The sequence below is a fragment of the Drosophila sulfurigaster genome, chromosome 2R (assembly GCF_023558435.1).
Source record: "Drosophila sulfurigaster albostrigata strain 15112-1811.04 chromosome 2R, ASM2355843v2, whole genome shotgun sequence".
Classification (NCBI taxonomy): domain Eukaryota; kingdom Metazoa; phylum Arthropoda; class Insecta; order Diptera; family Drosophilidae; genus Drosophila; species Drosophila sulfurigaster.
The window spans coordinates 24,561,880-24,582,222 of NC_084882.1; the positions used below are offsets into that span (position 1 = coordinate 24,561,880).

Sequence of the window (20,343 nt, forward strand, 5' to 3'; positions counted from 1 at the left end):
GGAAACGGTTTTGGCAAAAGTTAATTGGCTGCCAGCAGACACAAATGTATATATTTGTTTGCTTTTTACTTTGCATTTGTTTAGTTTTGTTCAACTTTTGTTAAGCACTGTAAAGGCCCAATATTGAAAGCAGGTCGAACGTGTTTTCTTAAAGCCATTATAATTCTAATTTATTTGTTTACTTCTTGCATAGAAATTTCTACAATTAATTAAAAGCCTTAATGTCAACACACAACACATTTCAATTCGATGGAAAATTTCTCATCATTTATCGCACCTGTAGCCTAATGCAATGTCAACAATTTATGGCCGATGTAAGGGAAGGAAAAAGACGCTTTCAATTTGGCCAACTGTCGCTCATAACTTGTTGAACAAATGCCAAACTACTGCACACACACACACAGACACACACACACACATACAAAAACTGTATTCTAAATAAATAATATAGAAACGTTCACATTCGTTAACAATATTTACATATGCAAACAAGGCGTGAAATTGTTTAACGCAAAAATTTGCTGACCCAAGTCGATTTGCAAATGCTCTATGATACTTGTATGATTGTTTACAAGAAAACGTGGACTAACTATATAAATAGTTAAACACATTTTTCTCATATGTATTATTATATTTGTTTTTCAAGTAAAAACTTTGGTAAATAATTTTATATTCTAGCCAAATAAGTATATTTTACCAACGTCATTTTCTACTTAATTAGCTTATTTTATTTTGGTGAATATGCTTAGTTAGTATTTAATTTAATTGACCATCTATTTAAAAATAATACAAAATATATAATAAAAGGCAACAAACTTAAAACGTGGGCAGCTTGTCAAGGTTGTACTACAAGATGGAAAGCTTATTAGATATTTCAGATATGATTCAATGATTTGCTGTAAATAGTTCCATCTGGCTGAGGTTGACAGTGACACATTCTTCATTTGACATACTCTTTCACCTAGGCAAAAATATTTGCTGTCCAGCTGTCTGATGTCTGCTGTTGAAGTAACACAACGTTATCAGCTGAATATGATTTGTTTCTCTCGCAAAGCGCAAGGTAAACACAGGAGAGTGTAAACAACAGCTAAAACTATACTAGAACTGTGACTCTGATAAGCTGACAACGACAACGACAACTACAACGACATCGTTAGAACCATTTTTAGTTTACTGTATTACTCGCGACTTGAACAACAACAGCGAGACAGTTCTCATTTACATATGAAAAGCTGACTAAGCGCTTGTGGTAAATTGTAGGTATGAAAATGAAATTATTAACAGAAAGTCACAAGCTGTATTTCATTGGAATTATATAAATAGTGGCTGCGTTAAAAGTATTTCCAAGCACTGCGGATGTGCGGCTTCAATTAGCTACAACAAAATTATTATACATATGTCAAAATGATGACAATAAAAAATAAAATAAAGTAGACTATACACATATTCAAAGCGTATCTATATATGTAATCAGAATAATAAAGCTTTTCCTATATACATATATTTCCACATATTTTATGCCCTGCCATAAAACTGGCATATGAAATGTGTCATAAACTTTGCATCGTTAAAATATTTCAGATAAAGTAAATCATTTCGGCAATATGCATTAGATGAAATAAAATAATAAAAAAACAAAATGCGAAAGGTGTAACGCAGGAAATGGATAATTTAACAGCTGCCAACTTAATTGAAACATAAACACTCGATCGGAATATATCTAATTAATTTATAAACAAAAGAAAGCTGTGCAAACTTTGTTTGCGATTTAAAGAGTAAGCATAATTTATGGGAATTTCCTAGAGAATCAATAACAAAAAATGCTTTTCTTCTTAGAAAGAGTATTTCAATTATTTGTAAGCGCCAAGTTCTATATATTTTTGTAGCAATTTGTTTTTCATTACTTTTCATTCGTTGATTTTTTTTTTTTGCAAGATCAAAACACCATGAATAGAACAAATGATTATATAGAGCTGATGAGCATGTGGACAACAACAATAGCAAAGCACAAATTTTATATTTTGCTCGCACGCGAATCGATGGCGATGATCGCATTTTCAGTTGCCAGTGAAACGCGTAACCCGAAACACGCATACGCCATGTTAGCCCGCGCCTTTACAGTTGCCCAGTTGCTCATCTGGACGCTGTTCGTTGTATCAAATGTCGAGGGTCGCACCGAAGAGGATGCGGATTGGCAGACGACCTCAGAAATCTTTTTGGAGACAACAACAGAACAACAGCAAGAGGACAGCAAAAAATCCGTGTTGGTAAACATTGAAAGTCTGCACGATAATTGTCAAATTGATCGACTAAATATTGGTGGAATATGTCGCTGTCGACACTTTAAATACGATATCCCCGGGGAGACGGCATTCTTTGAGTTGCAGCAACAGAGTGGCAAGACTTATGAACCGCAAGAAAAGGAAAATATCGAATCGTTGATTATGGAGAACTCGACATTTGTGAACTTTCCACTACATTTATTCTACGAATTGCCAAAATTGAGTGAACTGGACATGCGTCAATGTGGCGTGCGTCATGTTACCTGGGAATGCTTTGTCTCAGCGAATAAATTGCGAATTCTGCTGCTCTCCGACAATGAGATTTTCGAGTTAGGAGACAGCGTTTTTAACTATGCCACAGAGCTGGAATATTTGTTTCTCAACAACAATCAACTGGAAGTGTTGCATCCGGATGCCTTCAAGGGATTGCGACAATTGCGTCACCTCGATCTGAGTGCCAATCGATTGGACGCGCTACCTGATTTACTTTTCGAGGAGCTGGTTTCACTGCAGGAATTGCATCTGGCGGAGAATCAATTGCGATACATCAGCGATGATCTATTGGAGCATAATACTCGACTTCGTACAATCATTTTGCATACGAATCATTTGCGTAGTTTGGAAGAATTTGCCTTCAGTTCAGCTACGAATTTACTGCACTTGGATGTGTCCAATAATCAAGAGTTGAAGGTGCTGCTGTTGAGCATCAATGCTGGCTATTTGATGGCTAGGAATTGTTCTTTAAATCGCGTGAATATATTTGGTGCTGTAACCAATGTGGATCTGGAAAACAATCAGCTGCAGGAATTGTATTTCAGCATTTCGGAGGCACTGCAGCATTTGGTGTTGCGCAACAATTCGTTGCAGCAGCTTGCCGCATTGTCGCATGTGCCGCGTTTGCGACATTTGAATGTCGCCGATAATCCGCAGTTAGGAGTGCTGCCAGCTGATTGGCAGACGCCGCAATTGGAGCGTTTGGATTTGAGTAACACGGGTTTGTTGGAGGTGCCGCTGGCCGCATTGCGTGGCATGCCACAGTTGCGTAATCTCAATGTGTCAGCGAATAAGATTAGTGATATCGATCCACAGGTTTGTCTATCGATAAACGTTATTTCGATAAACTAACATTGACATTCTCTTCACAGCACTTTGAGCAGCTCAATCTTCTGACACACTTTTATATACATGCCAATTACTGGAATTGTTTCAATCTCCGATTGGTCATGGATGTGCTCATTAAACCACGTGGCATTTCCTACACAGTCGATACCTACGATCCCGAATATCCCGGTGAATACTTTGACGGTATTGCCTGCATGTATCGTATGTCTGAATCGGAGCAACCAACACCTCAATTAGAGCCAGAGTTCACGTCCACACAGCGTAGCGCGGAGCTTGTTGACGAAAGCAAAGTGGAGAAACTGAGACGGGAATTTAAGGCGGTGGTGCAGCATTTTGAGGAACGCATCGATGTGGTTAATCTGCAACTTCAGACTTTGAATGACAAAATGCAATCGCTGGAGCGTTTGAATAGCTCAATGTGGAACCAGATCTCGATCACTGTTTGAGTTGTCAACTAATTAAATAATTACTATGTATTTTTTTTTCATTTATTTTGTGTGTTCAAAAGTAAGTTAACAACCTCCGGCCTATTTATAAATATTAATTTAAAGTTGTATCGATCAATAAAGAAAATATATCAAAGATCACTTTTGACATTTTGCTTCAAGTTGGCAGCGCCGTAAATTCACAAGAGTTGGCAGCACTTATGCACAGTTTGTTTGCCATAATTAGCTTTGAACACGTTTAGTCACATTCTGACGCAAGTGTTTAAACAAAAAAAAAAAACGAGAGAATTTGCTGCAGTAAATAATAATCGACTACAAATACCTTAAACAAGTAAAAGTCAATGACAAAATTAAATGTTCGAAACGAGAAGATTTTTAGTAAAATTAGAATTCCCTGAAGTGTTAATCTTTCGGAAACCAGAATTCATTTATTAAAAAAAAACATAATTTACGTTTCTTTGTATAAATAGAATAAAGTGACAAAAATCGATATTTTTAGAATTTTTTTTTTACCTTTAGATTCATTTCACTTTTTTAAATGTTTCTTATTTATACTTTGTTAGAATTTAGAATTACTTAAAATCAAATTTTAAGTTCATAAATATGCCTACTTTAAAAAAATTCCTCTAGGGTATCCAAATCAAGCTTAAACGCCAACTAACAAACACTTCTCACATGCTAACAAATATTTACAGCAGAAATATTGATTTACGAGGTAAGTAAAAAGGCCGAAAAAGAGGTTCATTCAACTTTGAGGAAACAGCGAAAACAAAAAAAAAACAAAAGTGAAGACAAACCAACGCAGACAAGACAAGAAGAACAACAAAGCTTAAAAGGGGCCTCGAAATGAACTTAAGTGCAGTACACGAATAATTACGTAATTGTTGAGAAATACTCAACCAACAAAATTATATTTTCTGAAATAGCTTAAAATACTGCAGAGTAAGGCATTTTTAAAAACATGTTAAACATTGTTTAAAATAATGGCAACGTATTGAAAAAATGTCTTCGATATTCAAAAAACAGTTCAGAGTTCCATTTTTTTTAATCCTTCTCTGCATGTAAATAAACAAGTTCATTTTAGTAATTTAGCAAAGTATTCGTTGATCTTCAAGTGTTCTCGTGCTTTCAATTGTAATTTATGGCCTACTAATTGTTCAGATAAACAAAAACAATACAAACAGAATTCAAAATCAGAATCACAAAAAAAAAAAAAAAAAAAAATAAAGCGAAAACAACCTAAAATATTATTATTATTGAGGGTCATTCTTGCCGAGCACTTTGGTGGGTATCGATAAATCTGATCTGAATGTCAGTTCGTTTCGGTTCGTGTGCTTTTATATAAACATGTGACTGAAATAAACGATCTAAAGCCCATATACACGCAAGGTTCAAATATGTGTATCTACATATGTATATATGTAGTAGTATGTGGCTTTCTATTTAACGGTAATTGGCGCAAACAGCTCGTGCCCAATGCGCAAACGTTAAATGTAAACATTTCGTATTATCATAAAGTATTTAAAAATCAGACGAACAACAAAAAAAAAAAAAAAGCTGAAACTCTGGCGAACTAAACGTAACACAGAAGTCTGGATAAATAATAGGTAATATACGATATTTGTGCAAGCAAGAGCTGATAAAGAAAAATGAGATAAGCTAAGAATTATTATCTGGGGAGTGGTCTCTCTTCTTTTAATTTTCGTTTAAAATTCTGCATTTTAATGAGTATAAATTAAAAAAAGTCAATTATATATTGCTGCCATCGATTAAATTCAGGTTGCTAAATGATTTATAAACTAAAGTTACATTAAAAAAATTAAATAAAAGGAACACGCGCTTCTCATATCAACACAATGAAAGTAAGGCAGAATATAAAATAAAAGGTTGTTGTGTAGAAATAAAGTTGAAACAAACCTGAGATTAATCACAAACTGGAATTCTTGATTATGCAGTATTTGTTTGAATTTCTTGTATTGTTGATATAACAATTACTTTATCATATATGTGTATGTATGTAGATTTGTATTTGCGTGTATAGTATAATAAAACTTAATTGAATTGTGAAGCACAGACACACACATGCGTGTATAACAAAATAAAATACACTTGACGAACTTTTGTAAACACTTTAAGATTACACGGAAATAAGAGCACAATTTTGTTGTTAAACTATTTGCTGAGAGCGTAATATAAAGATTAAAATTAAATTATTGTGTTTTCTTTCTTTTCGTTTCGCTTCGGTTTGTTTCGTTTTTTCTTTGTTTTTTTTGCTTGCTTTGTGATTGTTGTTGTTGTTGCCGTTGTTTGCAACACTTGAAGTGTTGACGTCTGATTAGATTAATTTATAACAAACAGAGCATTTTACTAATGTCACTAGCTATTGCTTGTTACTTGTTGTTGTGGTGGTTATTACTGCAGTTGTTGTTAACAATTATCAGACATTTTGTTCGACAACCGAATAAATCACACACGCACCAACAATAACAACAACTACAACAAAGCCAGGAACAACAATCGATTTTAATGCAGACGCGCGCACTTCCACTTTGGACTTTCCAATTGGAACACGCATCAGAAACTGATCAGCAACAACAACACAATGCTAAAGAGAGCGTCAGCGAGCGAGCGAGAGTGCAAACACGAACGCGTGAGCGCGAGTGGGAGAGGGAGGTTGCGCCTGTGATGCCTGCATGACAGGCACAATTAATTTCGTATTGCAATTGTATTACAACAGAGACTGGCTGCTATGGGAAATTTCCATTAGTCGTTTTGTTGCTGCTATTGCTATTGTTGTTGTTGCTGTGTATGCGTATAACAGCTGATCACAGCACGCAGCAATGCAGCTGATGCCGCTTATTGATTTTTTTCATTTTCATTTATTTATTTTATTTCTTTTGTTGAATAATTCGCTAATCGTTTTGCGCATTACAAGTGATTGTTGCCTTTACTTGGCAATCATTTCTTAGCGCAGTCAACGGGCAACGTTAAAATCGCGCTGTCGACGTTGACGTCGGCTTCGGCGCAGTAATAATGCACGAACACACAATTAAAAGGCTTTATCACAGAATATTTACACAAAAAGCCAATTGGATTTTCACTTTGTAACAGCATTGACAAACATTTTTGGGTTTGATGCGCGTTTTCTTGTTTTTTTCTATTTTATTCCTTTTTTCTTTCTATTTGCAAAAAAAGGCGCAACAGGTAAACACACACAAATACACGCACACTCACACCAATACACTAACAGGCAGCGTTGGCGCGCGCGCTTTGCCTGCAGCTTTGATGTGATTGAAAATTTACGCACAATTGTTGCTCTTGTAGTACATTTAACTTGTTGCTGCGAATTGTAACGAGCAGAAACAGTAAAATGACTGAGCGGACGACCGATAAAAACGTAACGTTGGTGACAAAATAAAAAACGGCACAGAAGCTAACAACTTAACACGACAAAAAATTTATTGGTACTAAATTGTTTTTGTGCGCAGTATGACCAGATGTGGCAAGTTGCAGAATGACTCGCAATTCACATACTAAAAATACCAAGTTAAGTTAATGTGTAATGCAAATAATTGTAAATTTACACAATTTACACTGTAATTACTGGTAAATATAGGAACTTTATTGCTATCAATTTTTTTTTAAATTAAATTATCTAGTTAATGAACAGATTTAAGAATATTACACTCTGGGCTTTGGCATTGCCATAATTTCAACTTTGCTTGAACGTGTAGTGACTCCATCAAACCATGCGCAGTGGCAGCAACACCATTCTTGGGTGCTGCCAGATGTGCGCGCGAGTGTCATAGCACCGAGCTTTTAAGCCGCATAATAGAGGCGCCAATTTGGCTGCGATTTGAAATTACGCAAAAGTGAGAAAGAAGTAAACAAATCAAGAATTTACGTGTCTGATTAATTACCGCGATAATGTCAAAAAAAGTAGACATCAAACAAATAGGTGTAAACAAAATTTGCGCTATAAATAGTTGCTTATTTTTCCATTCCTATTGTAAACGACTCCCACTGCGGAGTCGCATGCAGAACTCGACTAACTCCACGTAAACATTGTTGGCCCAGTCGAATCAATAAAAATGGCGCATTGCAATGAGAACAATGCTGACGACATTGGCAGGAAAAAACGCAACCTACCCCCAAAAGCCAACACCTTGGCTCAGCTTGGCTTGGTCTGGCATGACGGCATATTTTTCTTTTTTCATTTTATTTTTTTGATTGCTCACCTGCTCAATGTCAAAATCCCATTCCGGCGAGGGCGAACGTCTTTCCGATGCGCCACCAGGCGGCGGTGTGCTAAGCGCTGGCGAGCCCGCCTGTGGCTCCTCTGGGATGACGGCAAATCTGCCGCGTTGCAGTATGGGGGAAATTGCGCCATAGTTGGCTGCAAAAGTGAAATAGATGCACAGTTGATTAGATGAGCTAATATATGAGGGGAAGTTAGTGCTTACATGTGGGCATCAGACGAAAGCGTCCCAGCGTCGTCTCTGGCGGCCCCGCTGGCGTCGATGATGTGACCCGAAAGCGGCCGCGGCGAGCGGCGGTCACTTCCTCATAGTCACCGCCGCTGGCAGCGGCTCCTCCAGCGCCGCTCTGCATTATTCTATTTAAAGCTCACACAGATGGCCCAACTGCCTATAAAATATATGTAGAGAGACCAAAAGACAAAGAGAGAGTGAGTGAGAGAAGTTAGAAATAGAGAGAGAGAGAGGAAGAGAGGTAGACTAAAATCGATAGGTCAACTTCAGTTTGCATTTTATGGCCAAGCTGCATGCAATGCTGACCAAGCAGGCGCCATGTTAGCGCAGGAAAGGAATGGAAGCATTTCCTGGGCGCCACAAAGTATGCTGCAGTTTTTAGCACGAAATATTGCAATTATCGGAGAATGCCGAAAAACTAATGGTAAGAAATGTTTATGTAAAGCCAAAAGAGGTGTGTGCCATTTAACTGCTGCCCTGAGCATGAGAGAAAGAGACAAATGGAGAGGAAGAGAGAGCGAGCGAGAGTATGGGAATGAAATGTGTCTTAATGCCGGCTGCCAATGCGGCGTATGTGTAATATATATTAATATAACGAGCATATTCCCTGGACACGACAATTTGGATATATGAGCATGGACTGAATATAATGTGAAACTGTAGAATAGTCACGAGTTGAAGCAGTAGACTTGTTAATTAAAGCACTGCCAAAACTAAAGTTGTCAGTCATAATATTTGTTTTACTCAGAGTTTAGTTTATTTTTAAAATTCAACATCTGCTCTGTTTGCACTTGTAGCAATTAAAACTTTGTGACAATTTCAATTAAGCAATTCTAGCGTCGCTGCGTCATCGTTTGAATTGCTTGTGTTTTCTTGAATTATAAATATTTATTTTAATTTTTCGTCTACTCTATGTGATGACTAATTTGTGTCATAATTTTCACGTGAAAATTGTGAAATGTTTGACAAGGAAAACGTATTCGAATGTTTCGTGAAAGTTTTTGTCAACCGGCATTTGTGAATCATTGCCACAAAAGTTGAATGAATAATTTATTGATTGACAGTATTTTTGTTTTTGTTTTTTAGACTTTTGCACAAGTTTTACAATGCTGCAAATTAATTACCTAATTAAATCAATTAATGTAGCCACTTATCAAAGTGATTTTATGTGTATTATAAAGCTATTAATATCACTTATACGTTTATTATCTTCACTCTACTTTAATTAGACACAATTTGAACAGTGATTTTGGTTGTTGCTTTTTTTATTGCTCAACATTTATGACACTAGAAATAATAAAATAAACATTTTCTTGTATTTTATTTTAGGCACTTTTCGCCACCTTTGCGCGCTTTTTAGCGTTGCTTTCTGCCATTTGCTTTTTTGCCGTTGTTTCTGTTGTTCACTTTCGAGACGAATTCGAATTCGTTTCATTTTCAATACGAAACGTTTGCATAACACGCACAAAACAAACTAATGAATTAAGCACAATATTTTGTTTCTTTCAACTGTTTTATTGCTCCGTTTTTCTTGTTTAATTGTTTTGTGTTGTCACAATTAAATAAGAAATATGTAATATATATAATTTTTATTGATTTTTATTGTAAACATTTTAATTCAATTGCTCTACAAATTGAGGCAGTCGCAGCCGAATTTCAAATGCGATTTCGCGTTGTTGTTTTATGCAACTGAGCAGCTGCACTCTGCAATTGGCATGGCCAGTAACAACAACAACAACAACAACGACGACAACGCCAAAAAAAAGAGCCGAAAATGCGGCCAAAAAGAATGCAGCACCAAAATAAACCGAAGCCACAGTCACAACGAAAACGAAACGAGTCGCAAGCGAAATGCAGTCGACACTCGACAGACACAGTTCGCAACTTCGAGCACTAATTGGCAGACAGAGAGACGCGAGCGACAGTGAGAGAGCCGTCAAATAGAGAGCACAAAATTGTAGACAGTCAAAGAAAGCGAGAGCGAGAAAGGCAGAGAGTGGACAAAAGCGTGCCATAGCTGGGGTTCATTTACTTGTGAAACCAAAACAAATGCAGAAAAACAAAGCAAATGCAAACACATCAACCCAGTGTGACAGAAAGAGAGAGCGAGAGTAAGAGCGGTAAAAGACGCTCTCTTGATGGAGAGAAGATGCCTGAGTGCATACATATGCATGTATATATGTGTGTATTGCATTCGTGCAATTTTAATTCATGAAAGCACAACACAATAACATCAAGAGTGCACACAAATAAAGAGCAAAAAAGGAGGAGAGAGACGAGACTCACGCCTATAAATTTATTATCGTGTATTTCTAGAAGCAGCTAATGAAATAATGCAGAAAATTAATAAAACAATAAAATATTGTATATGTGGGAAATTTATTGTTGACGTTCAAAAAAAATCAATTAAAAATACATTTTTTAAGAATTGGAGATGTACAGATAAGAAACTTAATTTTTTGGATACATTGGTTAATAAATGCAAAATATAAATATAATACCCATTTAATGGGTGCTTGAATGCTTGAATACACCAGAAATATATGATTCAAAGAGAGTAAAATATGAGAATTAAAAAAAGTCGTAGATATATTCTTGCTAGCAACTCATTATTAACTCATAATTGTTACTTAAGAGTAGCCAAACATTTTACGAAAGCATCTGGATTGCAGCAGTAGGTAAATCCAAGTGTGGCCGAATCTTCCAACTTTAATGGACATGCCATAACCTTGCAGCACTTATGAGCTGTCGGCTTAGTTTTCTGAAATATGTTATTGTAGGTGAGGAAAACGTGCAGCAATTCATCCTTCATATTTCGAACTATTTTGTACATCCATTCAGGCACAGGATTTTGCTCTTTATCGGGAATCAAATAAGCAGGTTTCAGAGTTCGCCGCTTTTTGAAGTTGAGAAGACTGAGAATACCCAGAGCTCCGGTGCGAACGTGGAGCACATTTTTATGGGGAATATTATTGCCCACCCAATGCTCAATTTGCAACCAATTGCCATTGTTAATGGAGTTGAACTGTGGCACAACATTCAGATACTTAAAAGTGCTGTACATCTGATCATAGAAGGTCATGTCACCGGCAGCTGTTAAATGTCCTCGATCTATCACTAACTCTGCCCTTTTGTTGATGTCCAATTTAATATAATTCTGTTTTATGCCATAGATCGATTTGAATGTGGCATATACTTTTCCAGCTCCAAAAGAGGCGACCTGCATCTGATTGATTAGATTATCAGCATCGAAGAAAGGACGTGGACTTTTGGGATCTAATAAAATGCAGCAAATAATTTTGATTTAATCAGGCATTATTTTGTTACTCACGTATTGGTTTCCAATAGATAACTGCATCCGAAAAGTGCGATTGCACTTTCACTTTATCATAGCAGGCTCGATATAACTCGAAAAATTCATTTTCGATCACGATACCAATGCGATACATGGTCGCCGGGCAGGTCTGATCTGCATCCGTTTCCTCAACCTTAGCATGGATTGGTGCATCACACTTCTCTGGATCTTTTGGATTCACTATACCATCATCACATTCCAGATTCATAACCGAAATTTTACGCTGGTTGAGACAGTGTAGTGTAAGATTATGACCCTCATCAAAAGACGGGAATCTCTGTATTTGTATTTTTCCATTTTCATCGTAATAAGTGAGCGTACCGTTTGAGTTCTGAATGTAGTTAACATTCAGACGACATTCACCGTGGGCATGGAACGAACTCTCTACACAAAAAACTAGTTGGCATATATAGCATTCTAAAAAGATTTTTATTTAACGTATTTACCCAGTATAACTAGGAGCAACAGCAGAATCCCTTCTTTATACATCTCGCAAATATAATAAACTGAATTCTTTTTACTTCTGCTGGTCTTTTTATAAAGCTAGCTCGAAGTTTACATGCATAATAATGTTAAAAAGCTTATCTTAATTGCCTTGACCGCAAGAAAAAGAAAAGTTCTTAAACTTTATTTAAGGGTAGGAAAGCAACGACCCACATCGGCATAGCTGCGATTAATTAAATCATTAAAATAGATTCTAAAAATAAACTTATAAGGGCTAAATCTTTCTTTTTAAATCAAGAAAATAACAATACATTCGAGAACATAAAGAAATAAATATATAAATGAGAATTCAAAGAAAACATCGCCAAATCACATCAAAGTCAAATAAAGAGTTAAAAGCCAAAAGTCAACAACAGAAACATCTCGGAATTTCGAGCAGAAATTGACAGTCAGGAGACGAGGATCAGAAATACAGAGGCAATTAAGAGACGGACGAAATACTCACGCCTATAAATTTATTATTGTGTATTTCTAGATGCAGCTAATAAAATAATGCAAAAAATTAATAAAACAATAAACTATTGCATATATGGGAAATTTATTGTTGGCGTTTTAAAAGAATCAATTCAAAATAAAAATAAATGACATATATTTCTGGAATTACAGCCTATTTTTTAAGAATCGGACATGTGTAGACATGTACAGATGAATGAAAAATTTAAATATAATATATAAACATTTTTAGTTATGCTTGTCCGCAAAGTTAGTTCTGCTTTCTTGCCAAACATTGAACAAATTTTTCTGAATTACAGAAAAAAGTAAATCAAAGACTAGCAGAGTCTTCCTAACTTAAAGAACATAGGATAACATCGCAGCATCAAAGAGAGTAAAATATGAATATTACAAAAATCATAGTTATATTCTTCCTAGCAACTCATTATTAACACATAATTGTTATTAATGAGAAGCCAAACATTTTACGAAAGCATCTGGATTGCAGCAGTAGGTAAATCCAAGTGTGGCCGAATCTTCCAACCTTAAAGGACATGAGACTACCTTGCAGCACTTATGAGCTGTCGGCTTAGTTGGGTTAAATATGTTATTGTAGGTGAGGAAAACGTGCAGCAATTGATTGTTCATATTTCGAACTATTTTGTACATCCATTCAGGCACAGGATTTTGCCTTTTATCGGGAATCAAAAAGGCAGGTTGCAGAGTTCGACGTGGTTTGAAGTCGGGAAGACTGAGAATACCCAGAGCTCCGGTGCGAACGTGGAGCACATTTTTATGGGGAATACTATTGCCCACCCAATGCTCAATTTGCAACCAATTGCCATTGTTAATGGACTTGAACTGTGGCACAACATTCAGATACTTAAAGGTGCTGTACATCTGATCGTAGAAGGTCATGTCACCGGCAGCTGTTAAATGTCCTCGATCTATCACTGACTCCGCCCTGCCGGAGCTGTCTGCCTTAATATAAGTCTGTGCATTGCCATAGATCGTTTTGAATGCGCCATACATACTTTGAGCAGTAAAAGAGGCGACCTGCCTCTGATTGATTAGATTATCAGCTTCGAAGAATGGACGTGGACTCTTGGGATCTAACAAAACGCAGCAAATAATTTTGACTCGTTGATCAGGCATTATTTTGTTACTCACGTATTGGTTTCCAATAGATAACTGCATCCGAAAAGTGCGATTGCACTTTCACTTTATCATAGCAGGCTCGATATAACTCGAAAAATTGATTTCGGATCACGATACCAATGCGATACATAGTCGCCGGGCAGTTATGATCTCCATTCGTTGCCTCAACCTTAGCGTGGATTGGTGCATCACACTTCTCTGGATCTTTTGGATTTACTATACCACGACTACATCCCACATTCTTAACCGAAATTACCCGCTGGTGGAGACAGTGCAGTTCGAGTTTACGACCCTCATCAAAAGACGCGAATCTCTGTATTTGTAGTTTTCCATGTCCGTCGTAATAAGTGAGAGTTCCGAGTGAGTTCTGAATGTAGTTAACATTTAGTCGACATTCACCGTGGGCATGGAACGAACTCTCTACACAAAAAACTAGTTGGCATATATTCAAAAATGGTTTTTATTTAACGTATTTACCCAGTAGAACTAGGAGCAACAGCAGAATCCCTTCTTTATACATCTCGCAAATATAATAGACTGAATTATTTTCACTTCTGCTGCCTTTTTATAATGCTAGCTTTGAGTTTACATGCATAATAATGTTATCTTAATTGCCTTGACCGCAAGAAAATGAAAAGTTGTTATACTTCATTTAAGGGTAGGAAAGCAACAGTTAACAATTTAATTTTCCTCTGACCCACATCGGCACATTTTATTTTATAACTGCGATTAATAAAGTCATTAAAATTGAATCTAAAAATAATAAGGGCTAAATCTTTATACTTAAATCAAGAAAATAACAAAAGTGGAAGAAAACATCGCTAATCCCATCAAAGCCAAACGAAGAGTTAAAAGCAAAAAGTCAAAAAGAAATATCTCGGAATTTCGAGCAGAAATTGACAGTCAGGAGGCGAGAATCAAAAATACAAAGGCAATTGTAAGACAGGCGAAAGAGTGAGAGAATGAAAAATGTGCCATAGTTAGGGTTCATTTACTTGTGAAACCAAAACAAATGTGCAAAAACAAGGCAAGTGAAGCTGCATCCAATGAGAGAAAATCCGTGCAAAGTCAAGTAGTCAGCAAAAGAGAGAAAGAGAGTGTGCGTTACAAAGAGAGAGAGCACGAAGAGTATATTTCGCTGAGCTTTTGAAATGACAACAATATCTCTGCCAGCTGTTCTGCTCGTAGAAATACACGGCGTATGCGCAATTTTCTTCTGTAGATTGCCAAAAATCTGGCCATATGTACAATACTGGCATACATAAGCATTAAAAGCAGCAGCAAAAACACGTGATCTAAAGATTGCTGATAATAATAATTTAAGTTATTGCATTTCAAATATATTTTCATAAACATTTTTATTTTTAATTTCTACGAAATAACCAAGAAAGTATTTACTGATATTTTATTTAAATAAATATTGATTTCACTACCGAGTCGTCAATTTAAGTGACGCAAACAACGTTTCTATAATTGAAAGTGGTGAACAACATGTCATAAAAGAACATGTCATTGACCGCAATAAAATGTTGCGATTAACTACTTATTCTACTTCAGCTACCTTTATTTAACAACCTTCTAATACGAGTTACGTAGGGTTATTTCAGGAATTACATATATGTAATTAATATATTAATTATTATTAAACAAAATCATTTTATAATTTTTATTTATAAGGAGTTTAACTGCTAGTTAAAATATATATTTATATATCTAGATTCTAAGTATTTTGCCAATCAATTCTGTACAGTGTCTGAACATTTCAGAATATATATGCGAGATATAGCTGAGAGAGATAATGCGAAAATAAACCAAAAAGTTCAGAAAACACACAGCTCTTGTAAACAAAAGGAAATTGTAGCGAATGAAACGTCATGACATATTGCAGATGCATGGCGAGTAAATTCAATCAATCAACAACAAAATCAGTATCGCAATTAAACAATAAAATTTTCGCATTTTCTGTTTTACCATCCGCAATATATGCCGAAAGCGAAAATCTTTGCGAGTACAAAACCAAATAAATTTGTTTCAATTTTATTTTTTGCGTTTTTGGGCGTAAGCCCAAACATGTGACCGACTCGTGGATGACATCATTGGTGTGGGTGGAAATGGTGAAAATAGGGGAAGTGATGATGATGATGATGATGCCGTTGATAGTGGACGCTTTGAACAAGAGAGACCCCCCAAAAGAAATGCACAACAACCGAAAAAACCAAAGCGAGCAGACAGTTGGGCACACAAAAAGTGAAATATGAAAAATAGACTTGTGTTTATAAATAGTAAAAGCACCGCTCGATATTCGTATGGCCCACAATTTTCATTTTCTTTGCACAGTAAAAGCACAAATGACGTACAATGCTGAGTTGATTACAATATTTTTGTTTTTGCTCAAAAGGGAACAGAGAATACAATTGAAGTACAAAATATTTAATTGCTTTATTCACATGCCATTATTTTAAAGACTTAATCCAATAGATTTTCTCGAACTATTTAGCGAGCTTTCACTGTAATTATGTTCTGTAAATGTCAAAAGCGTTTATTGGCCTCAGTTGAACCGTAGCAAACGATGACAGCTAGAAACACGTGCAGAATCCAACTAAAGATACATTCCAAAAAGCATCTGCAGAAAAGACAACTTGTTGAATGTCGAAAAATTACTTGAAATAATTTTGTTTATTTTTTGAAAATGTTTTTGTCTCCATTTTATCAAATATCAAGGCGTTAGCAAAGTTTATTGCCATCAAAAAGAGGCTTAATTTGTTTAATTTACAATAGCATTAGACATTATCTAAGTCAACATTCAGTTTCGTTAGCGCCTCGACAGACAAATTTTGTTTCATGCAAAAAATCGAACGATTGGCGTTGCTAATTACTGTTTTTTGTTATACTATATTCATAATTATCAGCGTGAAAAACCATTCATATGAGGCACATATACAGAAATACATATGAATGTATTTGAACGTTTGAGTGGTGAGTGACGATTACGATTCTTTGTTTTGCTTTTGGATTTATACGTATATATTCATTTTATTGTTGCTTGATAAGAGCGTCCAACAAATGCGATTTTCGCTATCTGCGGGCAATGGACGGGGGACGTCTAAGCATAAATCAGAGTCACCGTCATATACACTCAGAATACTTATTTAGCTTGTACGTATTAAAGAAAGAATCATATAATTTACATAATACAAAACGAAAAGTTTTTGGGGAAACGTCTAGTTTACGTCACACACACAGCAAGAACAACAAAAACAACAACAACACCAATAGCAACCGGCAAAATGTTAACGGTATCAACCACCATCTTGGCGATGCGAGAGAGAGCAAGAGCAAGCGTGTCCAACTGCCACTCACGTGTGCCTCTCTGTTGTGTGTGTGTTACAGTGTTGGGAGGGTGCCATTCTGTCATTTTCATTTGCAGATTCTGTTTTCAGACCCTGCTTCAAAATGAAAATCGCCACAAACAAATAAATATTTTTAAATGAGAGCGCTGTTGGTTTTCTTATGTGCCAATCACTTTCCATTTAGTTCGCTGCTAAAATTAATCTTTCACACACACACACACAAACGATGATATATAAATATATATGTACGCATGCACAGTGGCGGCGACCCTTGCAGTACACACAAGCAAACAGCTGGTAGCAGCAACAACAACTTACCGAATAGGAAAATACAGTATTTGTTTTTTTTTTTTACAAATTATTTTAGTTGCACTGCTCTTTGTTGCCGACACTTTTTATAATACACTTATTTAACACATTTGACACACATGACTTTTGAAGGAATTGCATAAAATTGATCAATTTTTCATTTGCACTGTTTTGCAATTCACTTGTTTTATTTTTCCCTTTTTTGTATGCTACTTTGGTCAAATTCTTATTATGCAGCTGCCACGCACGTTGCTGCTGTTAACGAACACAAATTTATAATATATAGCATACGATTTAAATTTAAACACTGCGTCAAAAACAATAAAATCGAAACCGAGAGCGTTAAACGCTAAGTGTGCATAGCGAACAATTCGTTAGGCCACACACACACACCCACCGACACAGGAAAACAACAAAACTTCTAACAGTTTGCCGAATGTTAATTAACAGAAAGCATGCACGAATTTTGGTGAATTGCCGTTACACTTTTTCGATTAGTGTTTTATTTAAATTTATATTTTATCTAATAGAAATCTATGTCGAATAATTAGGCTAACTATTAATTAGGCCGAAAAAAATTATAAAATGAGCGAAAGACTAACATTTTATTAATAAAAACTAATGAATGTGTAGCACCGCAATAGTACTAACAGAGATGTTAGTAAGATACCAATATGTTATCGATATCACAGACTCAGCAAATTTTGCAACACTTAAAAATATGTCAGGCTGCCACTTTGTTTTCTGTTTTGTTTTGGCTGAATGGCAACACACGTTCCAAATTCAAAATTGTGATACCAATTTATTGTGGTCTACTCTAATTCTAATGCTTTAATTTATATAGTTTTAAGATAAAAATCGAATGCAATGTTTCTCTTAAATACATAAAAGTTAGCGTTTGTACGGTTTACAGCACAAATTAAATTAAGCTACATACGAATTTGTCTTGCATTTACATTTTGTATTGTGTGACGCAACACACAAAAAGCTACACTTGTATTAAATTCTAGGAAGTCAGTTTCTTTTGTTCCTCTTTTAGTTTTCCCTCGCCGGGTGGTTTTTTGTTCGTAGCCGCTGAATTTTTACCATACAGCATATCAACAAAGAGTGCTGCAAACACTAAGAAGGCGCCGAACCATTGGCGAGCAATTAACACGTTGCCAAACAATAGCACAGAGCAAAGCACTGTGAAAAACTTGCGTGTTGTGGTGACCACAGAGCAGGCCAAAGGACCAAAATTCGCAACCATTAGGAAGATGAAGAGCTGACCCAACGCTCCGCACAGTGCAATCATGGCTAGATGAAGCCAAACTTCCGAATGCCGAAGCGCAAATTGTATAAACGCCATGCCTTCGCCTGGAAAAGAAAGGAAATGCATATATGTAATTATTTATATTGATATAAAAAAAAATAAATTAATTAATTTCTTAATAAGTGCATCTACACTTAATCTAATTCCAACAAACATATTTGAGCGATTTATATATTAAAAAAAATTGTACTAACTTTCCAGTTAGACCATTTATCAGCTCAGCAAATAAAAATTTATGATCATTGTGACTGTCAATTGTTAGTTCGAATGTTCTTTTAAAATTAAAATAAAGTCAAAAACAATTTATGTTTATTGCATACTGCAGATAGTGAAATAATTTGTTGTGTTAAAGATTAGATAGATGCCATTATCGGTTGTCATTATTACTATGATTTATTAGTGTGCAAACGTTTAGCGTAAAAATCGAGTAAAACTATTCTTATGTTAATTGCGCATTGCAGATAATTGCATCATCAACAATTTACTGCAAATATAGCATATTTCAATAATCTCCACTAACCTGTCACTATCATGGCACCTCCCAGCATCAATGTGCTCCAGTAGTTCATCGACAACATCATTTGTTGACCAGATGGCGCACTCGAGGCACGCATCCGCTCCTGCACAGCACCGGTCAAGCCATCCATGGATAAGCTCAAGAATAGCAGCAGTTCACCCAGTCCCGTTGTCTCAGCGGGCAAATTGGACACTTTGCTCTCCTTGAACATGAACAGTATGACACCCAGCACAATGGTTAAGACACAAGCATATCGCGTCCAACTATACGATTTGCGTCCAATGAGCACGCCCAGTATCATCACGGGAATGGGTTTGGCTGATTTGCCAACCACAGCTGTTGGATAGGGCACCCAACGCAGAGCCATGTTCGTTGAGACCATGGCCAGGAGGTAGGTGAGTGAGCTGGCCGCATAGTAGCCCGTATGGGTGGTATCCTCCTTTTGTGGCTTCACTGTTAGCATCCCTTTGTTGTGAAGCAAACAAGTGTGTGTAAGAGAGGTTTCTATGCATGCGTATTGCCGGCATACAACTTACCTTTAGCGAAAAGGTAATTGCAGATGCATTGCACCCAGACAAGCGCCAGCGTATAGGTGAAACGTTCGCCCACATTGCCATCGGGTTGCACCTGATCCCCATAACGGCCGCGCGTTAGTTTTTCCTGCACAATTCCATACAGAAAGTAGGAGAAAAAGATGCCCAAGGCATAGATCGCAAAACGACTTTGTTCTGGTATATTCATGGCTGCGTGGCTTCGTGTTGGTACTTGTACGCGTTCCTCTAAGTGCACTTTTCACTTAAACAACTAATAATAATAGACTAAACATCCAACATGGTACATTGGACGTGTAAATTCCGCGAGTTTACAAAAAATATCAGCTACGTGGAGCTTGGGAGCGTTGAAACTGATCCAGTGTGACCGCAACATGCTTTTCAAAATATACTTTTTTTCTTACGAAATATTCAGAATATTCTGTTACTGGTATTGACTGGTTACACTGGATTGTGCCTAGCGCAGTTTTCCGACGTTAAATTAAAAATCTATATTAAAAAAGGCGCAATTCTTT

The 20,343-nt window shown here is 36.2% G+C and overlaps 5 protein-coding genes across 5 annotated transcripts in view; 1 reads left to right on the forward strand and 4 right to left on the reverse strand.

Annotated features, from left to right (window-relative positions):
• The window catches only part of LOC133836128 (uncharacterized), a 59,794-nt gene extending 53,797 nt beyond the window's left edge, over positions 1–5,997 (reverse strand). The window contains 1 exon segment of the mRNA XM_062266448.1: positions 5,768–5,997. The gene's annotated coding sequence lies outside the window, so the exon portion shown is untranslated.
• Positions 2,050–3,986, forward strand: LOC133836951 (insulin-like growth factor-binding protein complex acid labile subunit). The gene is made up of 2 exons (XM_062267575.1): positions 2,050–3,371; positions 3,428–3,986. Exons 1-2 carry the CDS (start codon positions 2,100–2,102, stop codon positions 3,848–3,850), a joined length of 1,695 nt encoding a protein of 564 aa, XP_062123559.1. The 5' UTR covers positions 2,050–2,099; the 3' UTR covers positions 3,851–3,986.
• Positions 5,998–10,781: 4,784 nt separating the features above from the next.
• LOC133837103 (uncharacterized) lies at positions 10,782–12,575 on the reverse strand. Its single transcript, XM_062267762.1, has 3 exons — positions 12,142–12,575; positions 11,672–12,079; positions 10,782–11,616 (listed from the first exon to the last, which is right to left on the reverse strand). The coding sequence occupies exons 1-3, from the start codon at positions 12,182–12,184 to the stop codon at positions 10,967–10,969; spliced, it is 1,101 nt and encodes a 366-aa protein (XP_062123746.1). The 5' UTR covers positions 12,185–12,575; the 3' UTR covers positions 10,782–10,966.
• A 151-nt stretch (positions 12,576–12,726) lies between these two features.
• On the reverse strand, positions 12,727–14,411 carry LOC133838444 (uncharacterized). Its single transcript, XM_062269557.1, has 3 exons — positions 14,267–14,411; positions 13,802–14,209; positions 12,727–13,743 (listed from the first exon to the last, which is right to left on the reverse strand). The coding sequence occupies exons 1-3, from the start codon at positions 14,307–14,309 to the stop codon at positions 13,097–13,099; spliced, it is 1,098 nt and encodes a 365-aa protein (XP_062125541.1). The 5' UTR covers positions 14,310–14,411; the 3' UTR covers positions 12,727–13,096.
• A 3,615-nt stretch (positions 14,412–18,026) lies between these two features.
• Positions 18,027–20,185, reverse strand: LOC133836123 (solute carrier family 35 member B1 homolog). The gene is made up of 3 exons (XM_062266442.1): positions 19,814–20,185; positions 19,281–19,742; positions 18,027–18,804 (listed from the first exon to the last, which is right to left on the reverse strand). Exons 1-3 carry the CDS (start codon positions 20,016–20,018, stop codon positions 18,455–18,457), a joined length of 1,017 nt encoding a protein of 338 aa, XP_062122426.1. The 5' UTR covers positions 20,019–20,185; the 3' UTR covers positions 18,027–18,454.
• Between the last annotated feature and the right edge of the window lie 158 nt (positions 20,186–20,343).